Source organism: Idiotropiscis lumnitzeri, chromosome 13 (genome assembly GCF_059441095.1).
Source record: "Idiotropiscis lumnitzeri isolate Australia: NSW breed Sydney's pygmy pipehorse chromosome 13, RoL_Ilum_1.0, whole genome shotgun sequence".
NCBI classification, from domain to species: Eukaryota; Metazoa; Chordata; class Actinopteri; order Syngnathiformes; family Syngnathidae; genus Idiotropiscis; species Idiotropiscis lumnitzeri.
In genome coordinates this window covers 9,234,986-9,253,729 of record NC_142403.1, presented here as the reverse complement: position 1 = coordinate 9,253,729, position 18,744 = coordinate 9,234,986, and the positions used below count along the sequence as shown (strand labels likewise).

Genomic DNA, 18,744 nt, shown 5'->3' with positions numbered 1-18,744 from the left:
TTTTTTTTTTTTTGGGTTGCTCTTTCAGTCAAGCTTGTGATTTTGTGTTATGATCAAGTGTGAAATCAAGATTATTTTACAAGGAAGCTACTTTGTGCAAATGTGACTTTCCATCGTGACTCGTCCTTTTTTTTTCCCCGATTCGGTTTATAATTTGCCATTGTCTATTGTTAGGTTTTGTTATCTGGCATCCGTCTGCACCTCATTTTGGCAGTGTGGTTTTTGTGCCAGCATATGTGGGAAAGTAGACTTTATTTGACTGTGGCACTTTTAACTTGCTATAAAAACAAAACAACACTTGTCTTTCCCAGGCTTTTAGTGGTAGTGATGCAAGCAATACAGAGTTGGTAAAATGACAGGCAGAAAGGCCCGATTATGGGTTATCTTTGCCATCTGTCTCTTCTCTTTATAATGCTGGGTGATTGACAGCGATGCGGATGCTCTGCATACAGCCTGATTCACATGATGACATTTTTATTTTAGTTATAACAACCAAGAAACATGGGGGGCAATGAGATTCCATTGTTTGCAAATTGTTCTGAACTTGCATCCTTTGATATGTTTAAGACTCATTACTGTGCAATGAGACAGTACTGTAGTTTGTCAAAGTCTTTTCATAGTCCACTCTACTATTGGATCGTTTTGTGTGAGTCAACAGCGGTGCCATTTTGGTGATCAGTTCTCCTATTTGTAAATAATGGAGAAAGTGGTCCCATATTATTCCCTCTGCAGCTGAGGCTCTCTCTGACTCGGCTGTTCAGCAGTAAATTGTTTTTCCTATCAGTAAAACACCAAGCTTGATATAAACTATAGTGTGAGACTACTAGTATTTTTTTTTTTGGAAGGCCTAGTCAGGTGTCTTTGCCCTTAGCTTTTTTTCCTCATTAAAAAACAAAACAAAACAAAAAAAAACACAATGAACTATACAGTGTCACTATTTTTGACGAACGGAGCAAATAGTTTGGCCATGTGTTTAAGTGTGTCTTCATAGATTTATATTTTGGAGTGTAAATGTTCCTGTTTGTTTGACTAGAGCTAGCTTTTGTCATCTCCACTTGAAACGGAACTAATCAAAGTTCTCTCAGGACAAGAGGCGCCATTTAATTGAATTCTGAAAAGAATCATTGCAGAGGCTCCAGCGTGATCATTATGTTGAATGCTGGCAAAGCAGACAATAATTTGAGTGTTCACTAGGTAATAACAAACCATGGGTTTATCTTTCATTGCAGTCTATGGTGGGGAAGGAAGGCAAAATTAATTTTATTTAGCATTTTCTACTTTTTTGTCACTTTCAGGTATTATTGGGGATAAAATTAACAAGTATCACCAATTAAAACAATGAGTTTCATCTAATATTAAGTCTGACTTGTAATATACCATGGTCCTTTGTTGTTTTTTGTTTATTTTTATTTTGGGACGAAATTTTTTCCAAAAGAAAAAAATCCCTACCAGAGGAACTATTTCTTCACGATGGAGTCAGCCACATTTTTCTTTCCTCTTCCCCCTCAGTCTCTTCAAATAATCTCCTTCTCTCTTCCCCACATTCATTTCCAGAGTGAATATGAGCCATGCTTCCACAACTTTCCCAACTGCCCTTCAAACACTTCTTTCCGTCTCCTGTGGCAATTTTTAAAGGGCGCTCAACAAGCGTTGGGACAGTTGGTGTGATGCTTGTCTGAGTCTGTTGGCAGAAGGCCAGATGATGATGCCACACCTACAGCTACACTTACACACACACGCACGCACACACGCACGCTCGCAAACATCCAATCCAATCAACTATATCTTTAGTGTCAAGGACTGTCTCGCACCCGTCTCACCTTCCCTTTTCAGTTCCCAACTGTTGAAATTCATTACCTTCCTTCTATATATTAAAGCATCCCTCCCGACCTCCCTTTCCCTAACTCACATTGGCCCGGTTTCATTGTCATCATGGACAATGCCACCAGTGTCCTTTGACCCGAGTGATCATTGGCCACGGCTGCAAATGAGGAGAGGCAGAAAGCAAACAGCATGTGTGCGTTCATTTTCTCTTGGAGCAAGGTGTCACCCCTTAGTGGTAAACAAAATGGCCAGGCAATAAAGTCTGCATTTAGGAGGTCAGCCCAAGAGCCATGCCTCCCAGATGCCAATCTGCACACCTGCCCACAGCATGACCCCGACGGCTGCTGGTCTTATCTAAGGTGGATTTTGACCAAAGCCTCCCAAGTTTGGGTGTTAACTGCAAGTCAGGGCTGTACACATTTTGGATTATTTAGTTCGTTTTTATTTTACGGTAATTTTTTTTAATGTTGTTACTTTTGATTAGCTTTCACAACATGTTAATTTTTTCTTTTTTTTCACGATTTTTTGTATATATTTTTTTTAATTTGGTGTATTTCTTGTGAGCAACATTTAAAAAAAAAAACATTGCGGTAACTTTTGCACGGTACAAACTAAACAAAACTTGTTTAAAAAACAATTCCATACAGCACTAGAAGCCACTTGCTTTTATCGGTCAGTCATAGTAAAATTGGATAGATTACGGAAAGATGGACGGACTGGTGGAGGGAGAGAGAGCAAGACAGAAGGTAGAAGGGCTTTTGGTTTATTTGGCTGTAACTTAAACATGGTTTTACTCTGTACGATTTTTTTCCCGATATGAATCAAAAAAGGAGAGCGCTTGTTACCTAGCTTTGTGTTTCGTTGAAAATTAATTTGAATTTTACGTTCGTCATTCTCTCTTGTACAAAAAGTACAGGAATCCCAAACGAGTCACTTTGAAAAAATCAGAGGACTGAACAATGCTGGCATCAATCGAAACCCTCTAGTTGGCTCTGGGTATTGAATCTGAAATTTCATTGGTTCAGATTCCGAACATAAAATGAGCAGACATTTAGATCGAGCTGATTTGGCATCGGCCAGCAATCCTGAGTCTGAGGCACTGGGAGGTTTACGTTGATATTGCAACACATCAAAGCTGATATTTCAATGGATCAAAAAACAAACCAAAAGTTAAAACAAAAAAAAATGCTTTGAAATGAAGACAAAAACTGTTGAAAATAAATTAATACATTTTATTTTCACTTGAGTATTAAATGCAGTTCAGTGATTTTGATAATATTTCAGCCCTGACACACGAGATTTTATATCCATATTTCTTAAACCTTCAGTTAAATGCAAAATTTTAAAAAGGCTGTAAAGACAGCTGAAAATGTGACAGTTTTACAACATTCTGTTATTTACGTGCTTTACAAGGCAACATTTCAAAAACAAACTTCCATTTGCCCCACCGTTGTTCTAACGAAATGCATTAGAATGTCAGCACCCAAAATAAAATGAAAAATGCCCTTTCTAATTTATTTACCAAAGCCTCCTTTCGAAGCAACACAAATTATCCCCCGAAGAATCCTGCGGGACTAACAAATGGTCAACATACATACAATATTTGCCGGGGTCATAAATTTGGGAACGGTGAAGGGCAGAGGCTTGTGGGAAAGCAACTCCCATGAGAGGTTTCCAAGTCTGGGAATTTTGCATTCTCGTTATAAGGTCACCGTGTTTCGATTCCCCTTGCCAAAACAAACCTTCATTTAAAAAGGAGTCCTCATTTGAGGCCGTAGCAAGCAATGCAAGCATTGTTTTTGCTCCCACACTGTCATCTATTACTATTGTATTTAGCTTCTCTCAACATCAGAAAACAATTGGACTAGCAAGGCAAGTATCGAGTTGTTAAAAATTCTCAAACCTTCTTTTAACTCCATTTTTTGCTTTGCTTTTTGCCCATCTTTGCTTGTAATTTTCCTCTCAAGATTAGAATCTTTCTGATTTACCATTCCACCTGCTACATATGAATGCGGAGCAGCTTGCCCTTGATGTAAGTTACACTTAAAATGTAAATGCTCCAGGCATCCTTCAGCAATGGGTGTTTTTGTTGCGTAAGCTATTCTGCCTCCTGTGGGGCTTCCCTATCCATAGCAGCTAATGACAGGTGTGCCCCATATCAAGTTACCCTGATCCAGATTTTGCAGGATGTACTGGATGGGAACGAAAGAATGATGCTGGGAGGTATACTGGACCATTTACATAATAGTCCTGCAGTTCCATGCAAATTCATGTGATTCTGGGCTGCACATCTGCAATGCAAGCATAGTTTAGTATGCATGAGTTTGAAGGAGGAGGAAGCACAGGGAGGAAATGAGGGAGTAGGAAAAACGAACATGAGGGATTGGAAAGATGAGTGTTTTGATGAGGGAGATATATTTAGAAATCTTATACAGTGGACCCCTTCATGCTCTTGGTTCTGCACCCATGGATTCACATAGTCATCGATTTTTTTTATTTATTTTTATTTTTTTTAATGCAGTCTGCATCGGACTAAAAAAAATTAATCAGTATATTGTCAAACATTATTCTTCTTGTCGCCAGACAATGATCCATTTTCTATAACAAGAAAATGGATCATTGGTTGATGTAAAAAAATAATAATATTTGAAGTCAATATACTGTACTGTGCTCAAAAAAATGTATGTAGCAGCAATGGCTGAAGGCAGAACATAAACAGCAGGAGCACATAGCGTGCTGTGAAATTCAATTGAAAATCCGAGTTTTACGACTGTCCTACCACGGTAAACCGTCGGAATGATCCGCCTGTTTATCTGCTAAATCTACTCTATCTGATGTCTCCGTTTCGTATAAATTGGAGGATACAAGTTTCCACTTCCTTGTCGTTCTGCCGCATGCCTCAATCTCAGTTATCAAACACATTAGAATCCGTATTGAAAACGGAAAGTGCTTTAATTTATAGCTTGGCCGTGTCAAAATGAGAGTGCTTAGCAACAGGCGACTGCCATCACTCAATGAAAATGATGCTGTCATTCTTGCTGTAATTGCTCTAGACTGGTGTTTCATGGTCCGTTTTTGGGGGTGGTAAGTCGACAAGTTGCCGAACCCACCTTTTAATTGTATCCGGGTTTGCTTTGATCACTTACTTATTGTACAAGGCGTCTCTGAGTAGCCGAAAAACATACCGTGCTGAATTACTCACGAAGCAATATTTACGTGTTGGAAAATCGACGAACTTGACCAACATGAATGTAATTACATAATTCACAGCAGGTTTCTTAATTGTAGGAGGGACTTCCAGCTGTTTCTGGTGTAACGCTGCCCTAGTTAGTGCAATTTAATACTGCAATTGCAGATAAAAATGACACCCAACGAGTGGTTTGGTTTTAATGATGTTAGGAGTTTTGGAGCTGGAGGGAGCCTGAAATTGTGTGGAGGTGACTGCCTCCAAATTATATATACACGAAAAATGTTGCCTGTAACCATTTCTGGAATTTCAAAACTATATAGCGTTCCTTCATACAGCACGAGAAGGCTATGTGGCAGAAAGCATGCCTTTTTTTTGTCAGCATGGATCTGTACGTCAATCGATGAATGTAATTTGGCGGTGGAAGTGCTGCCTCCACAAGGGAAAATCAGCCGGCGATGATGTCACCTAAGCGTGGCTGTGTATAATAAGATGAATATCTTCTTCTCACCCGATAGGAGGGAGCCTCAGAGTCTCCTGAAATCTCAAATTAAACCAGAATCAGTCACTAGATTTGTCTGTAGTCGCTTTTTTCAACTCGAGTCATCAGATGAGTTTGGATTATGATGGCAACATAGTCATAACGTTGTTAAAATAGGCACGCCGCTCCTTTTAACGTGACTTCTGCACACTTTACAGTAGAAGCGATGTGGGGTGAGCAGTGGCACACTTGCATGAGACAAGACAGCCCCCTCAAAATTTCAGCCTCAAAAAGAGGACTAAGAAATGCTTTAATCCTTGATCGTCTTGGTGTATTGTGAATGTCGCAGACATGTTATACCGAGGAACCTTTATAAAGATTGAAAACAATGCTCCTCTAAGTAAACATATCTTCTGCCTTATCTCTTTCGCTTGGTTTTTAGTCGAGCGTTGAACTGCCATAAAGAGAGTCATGCAGAGCCAGCGTTAAACTGAATCCCACACATCGCCTTAGGTTATGTTGGGTTTGCACGTTCAACAACAATAGGTGTTGTAATTGTGTTGTGAAGTTTGTATAGCGAGCTGAGGTGCAGATAAAAAAAGCATGCCCTACGGAGAAGTCCATAAATCATAACCCTGGCCATCCTCTGTGCACGGATGGAGTAATCTCCCTCAGGCATGGCAATGTTTCCTCTACCTCCAACATTGTTTACTGAGAGAACAAAAAAGCACATCACTCTGTAAGTCACCTAGACAATTGCTCTTGTCATCTGTCTGTATTCCCTTTAGTCGTTACCAATGACTTCCTTTACCTGCCAGGCAAAGTAATAGAACTCTGGATGCGCGGCATGTTGGTCGCGTGTGGGCTATTGTGTTGAAAGCTAAGCTGCATTTTTAAAAGACGCCTACTCTTTTCAGGAAATTGTGCTCTATTCCTCGACAGCAGAGGTCCTCAATCCTGTTCCTCGAGGGCCGGTATCCTGTAGGTTTTCCAATTCTCCCAACTGCAACACAGCTGATTCAAATGATCAGATAATCAGCAAGGTCTACAAAAGGTAGATAACGATCGTTCAGGTGTGTTGCAGCAGGGAAAGCTGGAAAACGGGCAGGACACCGGCCCTCGAGGAATAGGATTGAAGACCACTGCTCTACAGTGTTCATGCATTAAAAAGTTCAATGGCAGAAGGTATTACGTGGTAGAAAATCATTACCACATTGTAAAATGTCAGGAAATGCCATAAGAACTGTCTTTTCAAGAATTTAGAACTCTTCAATCTTGAAAAAAAAAAAGCATCATTTTGACATTGGCTCTTTGTGTCTGTTTCTTCTTGAAGAGTGCCAAACCATCCTGCCAGCAGAACTCAATCGTCCCCGTGCTGTTGGGGCCTCGGCTCTCCAGCCCTATCCCTGCCCCACCCGTCATACACGCCCACTGGAAACAAGATGGCCACAAGGTGTGCTGCTCATCTCCCTTTTCCACTCCTGCTGCCTCTTGCCACTCTGCTGCTGTCACTGCTGCTCACTGGCTCACACGCCTTATGTAAGTACCAGTTTAATTCCGCAACTTTCTGAATGAAACTTGTCGACAGGTGTTGAACTCTGATCAGGTATTTGGTTGGTTTGCATGGGGCCCAACATAGTCATGCCGTGGATTTAACTTCTTTCTGTTGATGGCATTCTTTTCTCTCTGTTAGCAAATCATATTGAAAAAAATCTCATGGTTCAGTTATCAATGAATTAAAGGATTGATAAAGAAAATCGTAAGTGACATTTTACATTGTGTGAAAGTTATGCTGCCCTTTTATTTGGCTTAAAAAGTTATGACAAAAATTACAACGCTAAAATGATTTTCATCAAGGTCAAGTTTTCTCTATGACCGAATGGTAGATGCTTGAATTAAAATTAATATTACCAATACAATATTGACGTCACATAAAATAAATTTGCTGGCGATGAGTTCCGTAGCCTGAATCAAAATAATTTATCCTATTTTTTTTTCTAATGACAAACATTTGTGCGAGTCGAAGAGCAGCCTATAGTTCCACTCCCTATAGTCTGCTGTATCTGTATAATTATATTCTAATTGTTTTATTTTCAAAGGGGGCTTGGCAACTGACACCACGGAAATCAACTTCTCATGAAAAAAACGTGTCCTTTGAATGACCATTTACTCTTCAAATGAACAAACCCAACTTGGGACAATTTTTTTCCATGACACTGACCATTAGAGTCTGTCAGTCAATCACTCCAGAACAAAAAGAAATCTTTGAGGATGACATCAATATGAAGGGTTAATTCTCCCATTTCAATATTAGAGGGACATCAGTCGTATTCCGCCCTGTCAACTCCTGCTTCAGATTTATTCGGCATCATTTTTCCATTAAGATGGGTTCAAAACGGCATTACAAAGGGAAACAAAGGGGAGGCTCTGCAAACAGAACAGGAGTGATGACAATGTTGGGGGAGTGTTCATTGTTTGTTAATGCTTTGCTTGTGTGATATATATTTTTGTACCGTATATCTGTTTGAATGTGTTGGTGTGCAAGTCCACTTTACATGAAAACATTTGCATAGGATATGTAAATTAGGACATCAAGTTTTTGTGATGACATTTAATTTTCTTAATTGTGTACGTGGGAAAAATATGAATGGGTGGATGCAAGTGGGAGTTGAACAAAAAATAACATTACAAAGCATTTGTACTTGTGCTTTGTGTATTCAAACCAATCGAAATATGATTCAAATTCATGATGAAGGGAAAGTTGTTTGGCATAAGAAAAAAAAAATCTAATAAATACATACAAAATAAGTGCACGACCTTCATGGGCACCTAAACCCAACTGAGGTGGAATCGAATGTGGTCATGCTGCAACAGAGTTGTAGCTGTCTTCCTTTTGCATGGAGGTTTACGGAGTCTGGTCACATGATTGTGCAGTGTTTTTGCTCAGCTGGTGGAAAATATCCCAAATTGCATGCAAACAGGTGACAAGCCAATGTCTTTTCTTCCTATTTGGCATTTGCCAAGGGTGAACTATTCCTTTTTTTCAGTCCACTTTAAAGAAAAGTTTCTCTCTTGCTCTCTCTCTCTCTCTGTATATATATATGTGTATATATATATATATATATATATATATATATATATATATATATATATAATTTATTATTATTATTATTTATTTATTTATTTATTATTTTTTTTTAACTGTTCACATTTCTTCCTAGTCTTTCCTCTGAATTTTTTCCATAACCGTGCTGTCATAATTTTGTTGACTTTTTTCGTTTACTTGAACACCACCCTGAAACACCATGAAATACACACAGTGGACGTGACATTGTTTTGGAAACAGCCCACTAAAAGCATGTCAATCTTCCCCTGGCCTTCCTTTCTCACCATTCATGTCCATAAATCACAGTGAAATGGAGACCTTTTAATCAAAAGAGAAAGAACGATGGGGCAGTAAATCCACATAACAAAACCTTCCATCATATGTAGGTGCATTAATGTATTTAATTTCTGTAGGTGCTTCTAGAATACTGGGGATACTTGGAAGATATTTATTGTCATAGTCCTGTGGTATATACAACATTGCTATGCATTATTCAACAACAAGTAATGAGGAGGATGAGAGACAAGTATACGTGTAGACACATAAATATGTCTATACACATAAATGCATACATACACATACATTTGTGAATAAACCGTTTAAAAATGTCTGCTTTTAACCAAAATCTTACGCAAACAGAAGCGATATTTGAATAATGTAAATCCAATTATTCTGTTCCAGACACCCAACAAAATATTTATAAAGAATAACTGTAGTTTACCATGCAGAAAACAATGTGAAATTAATATATACGACTAACAAAATGGGCAAACAAGCTTTAAAAGTCACTTTTACCTTTATTGAAAACTTTTGATGGCGTGTGAAAGACAACAAGAAGGTGAGGTTAATCTCATTCAGGTTAATCTGCCATTTTCCTACTTTGTTATTTAACAATCTTTCCTTCTTTATCAAAAGGCCGACACTTGGGACTTTTTTTGAATCTTTGAGGGGGCACACAAAAAAAAAAAAATGTTTCATGTATGCCATGCACAGAACGTTTGACAAAATTATGGCAAAAAAACAAAATGGTACGCTAACTAGGGCATACAAAAAACTGTGGTAGTTTTGGCATTAAAGACTCCACTGGGCGCAGAGCCACACTTGAATGATTTTGAAAATAACAAAAGCGGAAAAAAAAAAACTTAGTGCATTGCTTGTTTTCTTGTCCCTGTCTTGATAGCTTCTTCTTTGTTTCTTGCCTTTATTCGCTGCCAATCATTCATTCTTTCACACATTATCTTTTCTACTTAATTCATGTGTTAGTGACAAATTGTGTCAAATTCAATTGAGATGTGCCCAGCTGTTGTGTGATTGGCCCTGATAATTTGCTATAATCTACAGTTTTTGTTCCTCTGTAAAATAGGAAGAAAACAGGTTCATCTTTTATTTAGACCCAGGCAGGAAGCCATGCGCCAAGAAGTCTCTTGGCACTCTTTGCATTCTTGGAAGATGGCAACAGTTTGGAAACCTTTTCTTTGGCCCCAGTTAAATAATTTAGAATGTTTAAAGAATAAACAAGCACTGAGTGGTGCTGCTCAAGACCATAAAACCTAGACAGCACATCAAATAGGCACATGGCGTGAAAACATTTTGACAGTAATATGTAACGAATATCCTGTTTATATGGATTGGAGCATCAACATTTGAACACAAACCATTGAGGGATTCAGGTTGAGCTCCCAAAAGGTCAGATTTGCAAACAGTTTTACTTGTGTGAAATAAAAGGTGTAATAAGTGTATGGGGGTGTGCGTGTGTGTGTGTGTGTGTGTATATATATATACATATATATATTATTCATCAACAAAGAAGTTGAATGTGGTGACCTTGGTTGTGGCTCATGTCTCATTTATTTCTTCATTTATTTTTGTGCTGTTATTGGAAAATTTCCACCGTAACAAAGCAAATCAATACCATGGTGAGACTTTTAGATTCGATCTTTAAGATGAGAAATTATGAGCAAAATACTCTTACAGAATTACAAGTGGAAACAAAACCAGCAGCTTGCCCCTTAATTCAGATGAATGACTCCATTGCAGATAAATAACACATTTTTCCTATTTTTGGGAGGTGGAGCAATTAACCCATAATAATGGGTTAATAAACACTAACATATTTGGAATTAAAAAAACAAAAAAACTACATCTTACATCAAAATGCAAATCACTCTTCTTGTGCCAACACCTGACAGAGGACCGCCATCTCCTCCTACAACACAAAAGCAGTAACCGTATTCAGATGAGCCAACACATCATGACAGGGCACCCACAGCCAAGCAGCCATCACAGGGAAACAAATAACAAATGAGAAGAGTGTGCAATCACAGCGACACTTTAAAACATTACACCATAATCGGCATTGGTTAGGCCTTGTAGCGCGATGCCATTACAATTTTCTTTTTTGAAGAAATGCATAGAACTTGTTCCTGTGCTCACCCACGTGTAAATAAAGCCAGTGGTCCTTTTCCTTTTAAGCTACTAATTTAAGAAAGCAAAAGAATACTTGGGGTGGGCATTTGAATAAATGACCTTGAGCGAACTTCTATGTAGCACATTCCATTTTGACTCTCAAGATGTGATTTTTCAAGAATGAACTCCAGACTTTTAATAGAATTCTTAAAAATCAGTTGATCAATAAAAAATGTTTTTTTTTGGTTGACATTTTGTCAAGAGTATTTTAGTTTTATTTTACACATTTTTTCCATGTTTTAGCTCGAGATTTATTCAGTCATTTGTTTAATGTCCCTACATCACTGCCTCTTTTAAAAAAATATATATATTCTTTTCATTTTATTTTCTGAGTCGTAAATTTTTCTACTACCTAGAGTGTGTCTTGTAAACAATATTTGTTGTTTTTGTAGCCCCTTCTCTTCTTCGAGCCAAAGCGGAAATTAGTTAAATCTTGAGATCTTTATTTTTTTTATTGCCACCAAATTAATGCTATTCATTTCCATTCAGCTAAATAATTCTCAGCGGTGCACGCTCATGCTAAACATCTCGACCCCACCGCTTTTTTTCAGTTTCAATGGGACCAATTTATGCATATTACAAGAATGCAAGTCTTTGTAGAAATGCTGCTTCGTACCCATAACGCTCCACATCTTGGTATCAATACTTATTTCAGACATTTCCACATCCCGCCGCATGTCCCTTGTGATCTAAATATTCCCAAAAGTTAGTTTGCAGAGCAGTTGACATTCATGATACACTGTATGATGCAATGGGCAAAGGATTTTCCAAGTCCATATGGTATCCCTTTTACACTACAAACCATTAAATGTGTTTTGCGTTTTTTTTTTTTTTTTATCATGTTAGTCAACTTGTTGGCTCCATTCACACTTGTGTTTTGAGAACTTTTTTGGTGGGGGGAACTAGGATAAAGTTGACTTCTGATTTCTGTGATTTTTTTTTTAAACAGGCTTAATTTAATGTTTTGAAATGTAGATCGTTCTGGTTTGCGTCACTAAGGCTGGAAGTAATTTGCACAAAATAGTCCAAAAAAATGACATGCATTACATTCAAAAACACATTCAGCTCATGCTTGCTTACTGAAAAAACAAACTTTGGCGATAACACACCTCACCAGTGTACAGTATAATATAAAGTATCTATGTCTCCTCTAGCCTCATCAGCTAGCATCCACTAGTACGCCCAAGTGTAGAAAAGGTTGACCTTCTGCTTTTGCATTGACCGAAACTGCCTGATCTTATTTCTGATCGAAACCATGTTAATGGCACAATTCTGCTCTGTTTGCTCAGAAAAAGATCTGTATTTGTCTTTCTCTCACTCACTCAAACTCCATCTAAAACAAGCGGCAAAAAAAAAAAAAAAACTCCAGATAGTTCAAGTTGTTTGGCCTTTGTTGGGTGAATGTGAGTGATTGTGTGTGAAAACCTACTGACAAGACAAGCAATGGTTTAAAGTAAAGGCCTGGTTGCTATAGTGACGGCGCTTACCCAGGCAGCCTGTGTGAATTGGCTTTGATTGATGGTTTGGTGTGTGTGTGTGTGTGCGTGTGTGTTTGCATGCAACAGTATGAAGTGGCGGGTGGTGCATTTCAGATCTGGGCCTTCAGTTCGGACTTAATGCAATATAACCATGTTTAGTTCTATATAATTATCAGGTCATCTGAAACGCGTGTCAATAAATCAAAATAAAAAGAACGCTGATAGCATAGGTTACACAAGTTGAGCTCTTATGTATGGAGTGCACAAAGACGTCGCAACAAATTGTCACTCCTCATCATTTTTGCCCAAAGTAACACCCAGAGGATTAAGTGTTTGAAGTGTTACATCTAATAGCACTCTGTTCAATTCAAACATTAAGAGGTAAAAAAAAAAAAAAAAAAAAGATCTTTTTGTACTGTGCCAATTTCTCTGCCTCTTTCTGCAAATCACAGAAGGGCTTTGTGTCATTCTGCCATCCATTTCGCTAATTCAGTGGGTAATGGCTACCATTTATGACCAAAGAAGCTTTCCTCCGTCTATTACTGCATTAGTCAATAAAGACGCCCTCGTTTCTCTCGCCACACCATCCTATCAAATAACAGTAAAGTAGTGAAAATGGAGCTTTCTCATATTTATCTGTGGAGCTTTCACTCCCCTCTATTATACAATCATATTGCCAGTCTATTTTGTCTTATCGGGTCCAACAGAGGTAGCAGCCGGTAGCAGGTGGTAGCTGTATTAGCGAAACAAGCGTCTGTGCGCTCAGTGTGAGTTTTGCTGCTCATGCTAGCCAGCAGTGTTTGCGTTGATGTGTTCTATTATCAGGGACTTGAAAGGGTATAGGAGCCCCCCGTGACTGGCTATTTTGGCTCAGGCTGTCTACCCCTGCCAAGCAGATAAAGCCAAGTTGTGTGGTCTTATCGAAGTAGTTTTGTAAAGGACGACTTTGGTCAGAACACCAATATAACTCGGTACAATTCCCCTTTGAATGTCATCCATAGTAACAAAGTGGAGGGAGACCTTTCCTTGAGATACTCCAAGCAAACAACATTACATCAAATGCATTGGTAGTAAAAAGTGAGCCGGGTGGATATTTGCTCAGTGATTTTGTCCTTGTATTAAACTTACAAAAGGAAACGATCCTGAAAGAAGTTCATGAAAACTGTCTGTCAGTGTTGACAACAACAGCGAAAGAGACAAAATGTGTGTGTGTGGGGGGGGGGGGGGGAGTATAATGTACTGAAGAGCTCAAGTAATAACACCGGAGAAACCCAAGTACTGTAATTGTCTAAAACAGAAGTTCATGGGGAAAAAAAAACATTGATTGCTAGGAATTTAATGTAATGACTTCATGGAATCAGTGAAGCGACTAATGAGAAGACGAAGACGTGCAGGTGAAGTTATTATTATTATTATTTTAAGTCTTTGCTGAGAAATGTGAATAAGAAAGAACAGTTCAAACTGCCCTGAATACGTCAGCAGCTAAATGCACACTGTCATGCGTGTACTGTCGGTGTATTTTTTACTCTTGCCTCCTTGAGAATGGATAGTTTTAAATTGTTATTTTTGTTGATGGTCATCGATTTATGATTATTTTATTTTTAAATAACTCCACTGGGTGTTAAACTGTTACGTTTTCTGAATGGTTAAAAAAAATAGTCACTGAGAATAGAGTGAGCAGTCTGCCATTGTAATAGCCGAAGAGATACTTAACACATTTCAGTGATCCTTTTCAAGAATAAAGGTAGATGCATCATCAAATTGCTAGCACTTAAGTGATTTTCATCACCTTTCAATGTTTTTGTGCCGTTTCCTTTTTATTATTGGCTAGTTCAAACCCAAACCCCAAAATTATTTTCCCCAATTGTTGTCTGAGAAATAAAGAAAGTACACCAAGTAATCAGGGGAAAGGATAATTCTTTTGTCCCAGGTCCCGTTGAGAAACTACATGCAAAAATGTATTTAAAGAAATGTCCCTTTATTGCTATTTCTACTAAAATAAAGATGTTCAATATTATCACTTCATAATGAATAGTTTCAAAAACAATGTGTGTTCAGGGAATGCAATACAAAAAATAAAATCTCCCTTTCAGTGCATTTCATTTTTTTCTTTCTGAAAATACAATTGAGACAATATAATAATAAAGTGTAAACATCTAAACAATCCTCTAAGTCTTTAGTCAAAAAAGAAGCCACCATTTGTTGAACGAACGGGCTTGGTTATTTGCGCTACTTTGTCACATGACAACACAGGATCGAAACACAAGAGGGGATGGCAGAAGCTAAGTGTGCCACCTCCGCTCTGTGTTAGAAACGGTGAGTCGGGCATCCTTGCTGTTTTCTCCACCCAACAAAAAATCTTCAGCACCAATATTAATTGCTAGTTAAATCCATCCAATCATACTTAAGTATCTTACACTAACGCTTACATCATAGCTGTTCTGGGTGGTATTCAAGTGCAAGGGGATTAACTTTGCATATGGTGCCCCCTAAGTCCCTTTACCAAATAATAAATGCAGGGACTCTCCTTCATGTGGTTAAGAGTGCCTGGAGACTGGTGTCGGCCTCCTACCCCTTAATTATTAACTTGACGTTTTGTGCTTGCCGTTTGATCACCACACATCTCTATAAATCAAATGTATCATCTTGCCAAGGACACTTTTGTCCCTCTTTCTCTCTCTCTCTCTCTCTCTCTCTCGCGCTGTATGCCGATCAAGATTGAATGTACACTGAGGCTTATTTTGGACAAACATTATCCAAGGTATTAGTAGCATTGTGGGAAACAAATTTTCCAAATGAAATGTAATTTTCCTTTCATGTTTTGGTGAAGCTGTAGAGTTTTGGTTACCTTCATTACAATACACATTGCCGTGTTTTAAAATTCTCTTTGTCGAATGGAGAAGAATATCTTGTGTGAATCTGAGAAAAATGTCTCCTTTTTCTTGATCAAGATGAAGTGCTTCAAATTGTTGATGATTATTATTCACTAAGATAATCATCTCAGCACCTTTACTGTAAATGAACATTGAATAACGGCAATCAGAGATGACCCAAACCATATTTTTTATAAAGATTTTATAAAAATTAAAAAATAAAAAACTTTCCTTTTTTTTCTAGCACATCAATTTTTTGAGTTATTTAAGTTTGACCAGTTAAAGCTTGCAGAATACGGATTTTGCCATGCATGGTAGTTTACAGCTATGATGTTTCAGAAATTAATTCCGAACACTTCATTCGTAAATATTCCTGAATATTTTACTTTATTACACATTTTATTATTGCTATTATATTATTATTATTCTATGAACATGATGTGCTCGAGAAAAAAAACAAGGGAAGATTCGGAATCAGCACAAAAATATCACTTAGAGGTTTAACCGCATCTCATTAAAAAAACATTTATAGTCTAGTGCTTACATTGTGCAATTGAACCTTTTGCAGAATTCTTTGTATCCTCTTACATAGAATACGGTAATAAATCTACTCCAATCATGTTCTTGACATTTTTTTTTTTTAAATATAGAAATTTAGACAAATTGTTATCAAAGCAAATTTTTGTAGGTTCTAAAGTACTACCTATGCCCTTTTTCATAAAAAAAAACTACAGCAACCATAACTCTTGCCTTCTATGAAACAGTGCGCTTAAATTGCAGAATGGAATGTGTTTTCCATTCTTACCTTTTCCATGTTAAAGTAATGATCATTCCATATGTCATTTTATTGTAACTGCCGCCTACTCAAAAATGCTATTTTGAACAACTTAAGTCACAGTTCTACCATGGATCATGTTAGGGTTCCTTCTCCATCTGGGGATTATGTTTCTTGTATAATTCCTTTTTTTATGACAAGTTGACTCGTGTTGGCACATTCGACATTTGATGTTAAAGCAATTGTGCTCATGTTTCCTCTTCCCTTCCTTCTCGACAGCACCACCACGGTTTACAAAAGTCCCTGTTGACCAGATAGGTGTCTCCGGGGGTGTAGTGTCCTTTGTCTGCCAGGCGACAGGTGACCCCAAGCCAAGGGTTAGCTGGAATAAGAAAGGCAAGAAGGTCAACTCCCAGCGTATAGAGGTGAGTCAATTGGCAGAGACTTTTTTTGCTTTGGGACTGCCTCTGATACCTCACAACACTACACTATTGACTGGAAAAGGAAATATCACTACTTCACATTCCTTCTGACAACTCTCAATCCGTAGCAGCTTAGTCAGGACAGTGATTCTAAACAAGACATGATCTGCCTGCAAACACTCTAGTCTTTTTATATTGTTTGGATAGCACCGTTTTGAGGTCCCATTTTCTCCTCTTAAAAATGCTATTTCATGTTCATCACGCACACCTCTCTACACTTGAAGGACTGATGTCATACTTGCTAAACCCCGTGCTAACCTAATTCAGCCGTTTCTTTGCCACTGTACCTTAGGCACGTTATTTGCTATATCTGTTGTTCCGATTTAAGCAGGCCTCCTGTACGGCACCAACAAAACTCTAGATTGATGCTCAGTATGGTTTAATTAAAAAGACAACTGCAGCAGGCAGAGAAAGGCGTACATATGCTGCAGCGTCAAGGGAAGCACATGAGAGAGAGCTAAAAACACAAGAAATGACAACATCATCGGGGAGACAAAATAAAAAGTTGTGCTCTCCTCTTTTGCTGCATGTTAAGTGCAAAACAAAGCCAAGAGCATGACGCGGCTTGCGAAAATGGACACTTAGCTCTCTGAGCATGCTGTAAAAAAATATATTGCAAGGGTTTTTGAAGTATTATTATTTTTTTCCTACTGTTTCCAGCCTCAAGACATATGCTTTGATATTGATCGGGATGCTCTGCTCTGCAGTGTTTTTGCCTAATTAGCTGCTCAGCCCTGAGACAGGCAGCAATGGAGCAGCAGGCTGCTCAAGACACATATTTAAATCTTGAAGTTTTGCTTCAACCTAAAGATTTCCGCAGGAAGCTCCTCTTTGCTTCAATGATAACGCGCCTTTGGATAAATAGGCTGAGTTTGCTGTCAGATGGACTTTCTGAATGACCATCTCAACCTGTCAGCCATTAAAGCTCGAGAAAAAGATATGTTTGAAAAAGAGCTGCTAGCATAAAAATCCAAAGAATACTTAAGGATCTAAAACCTTCCTTATATAAGGCACGGATTCTACCTGACCGTGAATAGGGCTGAGTTGTGCTATTACGCAAGATACATTACAGTGTAGTAATACAATACGTGCCAACTTTATTGTGATGTATAGTTTTTAGGCGAATAAATAAATTAATATTAATTGATTATGTTAGCAGTTAAGTGGGCACTTTCTGTTTTACCTCTTTGAATGCCATCTATGGCAATTAATCATAACGAGGAGCGCTGTCAACGTAAATTGCATTATGTTTTTTTATGGGAATGGGAGCGGAAAAGACTTGGCCAACTCTAGTTTGATCATTAATATGGAAAATGAAAACCATCAAATGGCAAGATGGTTTCTTTGGAATGAGCTCACTGTGTATAAAAAACAATGAGGATCACTGGAATTTTTACCGTTTTAAGTTGGCGGTCATTGATCAAAATCTTAAATCTTCTACAATGAATGTCACAAAAGGAAGAAAAGATGATGTGCAGTGTTTAAAGTTTAGAAGTAGAAGTGATGATGTTTATACACAAACACACACACATACACTTACACACACGTATGACACGGTGCACGCACACACACTACTAAATATTGCTACTACTACAAAATAACGTGCAAATACTTTAAGTTTGTCAAATACAAAATCGTTATGCTGTAAAAACATTATTTTGCTGTCAAAAGCACATTTTCATTGCTGATGTTGGTTTTCATTTGAGGCGTTACTAAAGAAAAGATTAGGGGCATAAATGTCACTGTTATATGCATAAAATATATATTTTCACAAAAGGTGTTTTCTGCATTTTATGGGGCCAAAATAGGTATTTTGGAGGAAACCAGCTCATATTCTACTGTTGATTAATAAAAAAATGGAATAAGCGAGAAATAAACCGTTCTTTGGCTGTGTGTGATAAAAGAAGTCTAATCATTCATGTGGTAGTTTCTGTGTTTACAAAAAAAGCACAAGCTTCTGTGATTTATAGTCAGAAAGCTCTAAATTGGCTGTCACTCAATATATCTTTTGAAAATGGCTAGCAATGAAAGCGTTTTAAGTTTGGTTGACTGACTCATAATGGAAGGTCAAA

General features: G+C 37.9%; 1 protein-coding gene across 8 annotated transcripts in view; it reads left to right on the top strand.

The window, feature by feature from the left end:
* The window catches only part of ptprsa (protein tyrosine phosphatase receptor type Sa), a 199,558-nt gene that overhangs the window by 84,955 nt on the left and 95,859 nt on the right, over nt 1–18,744 (top strand). For all 8 annotated transcript variants that reach the window (XM_088313263.1, XM_088313262.1, XM_088313260.1 and 5 more), the window contains 2 exons: nt 6,826–7,031; nt 16,470–16,615. In XM_088313263.1, coding sequence (XP_088169389.1) covers nt 6,935–7,031; nt 16,470–16,615 — 243 coding nt within the window. In that variant the 5' untranslated portion in view covers nt 6,826–6,934. The remainder of the gene's footprint in view (nt 1–6,825; nt 7,032–16,469; nt 16,616–18,744) is intronic.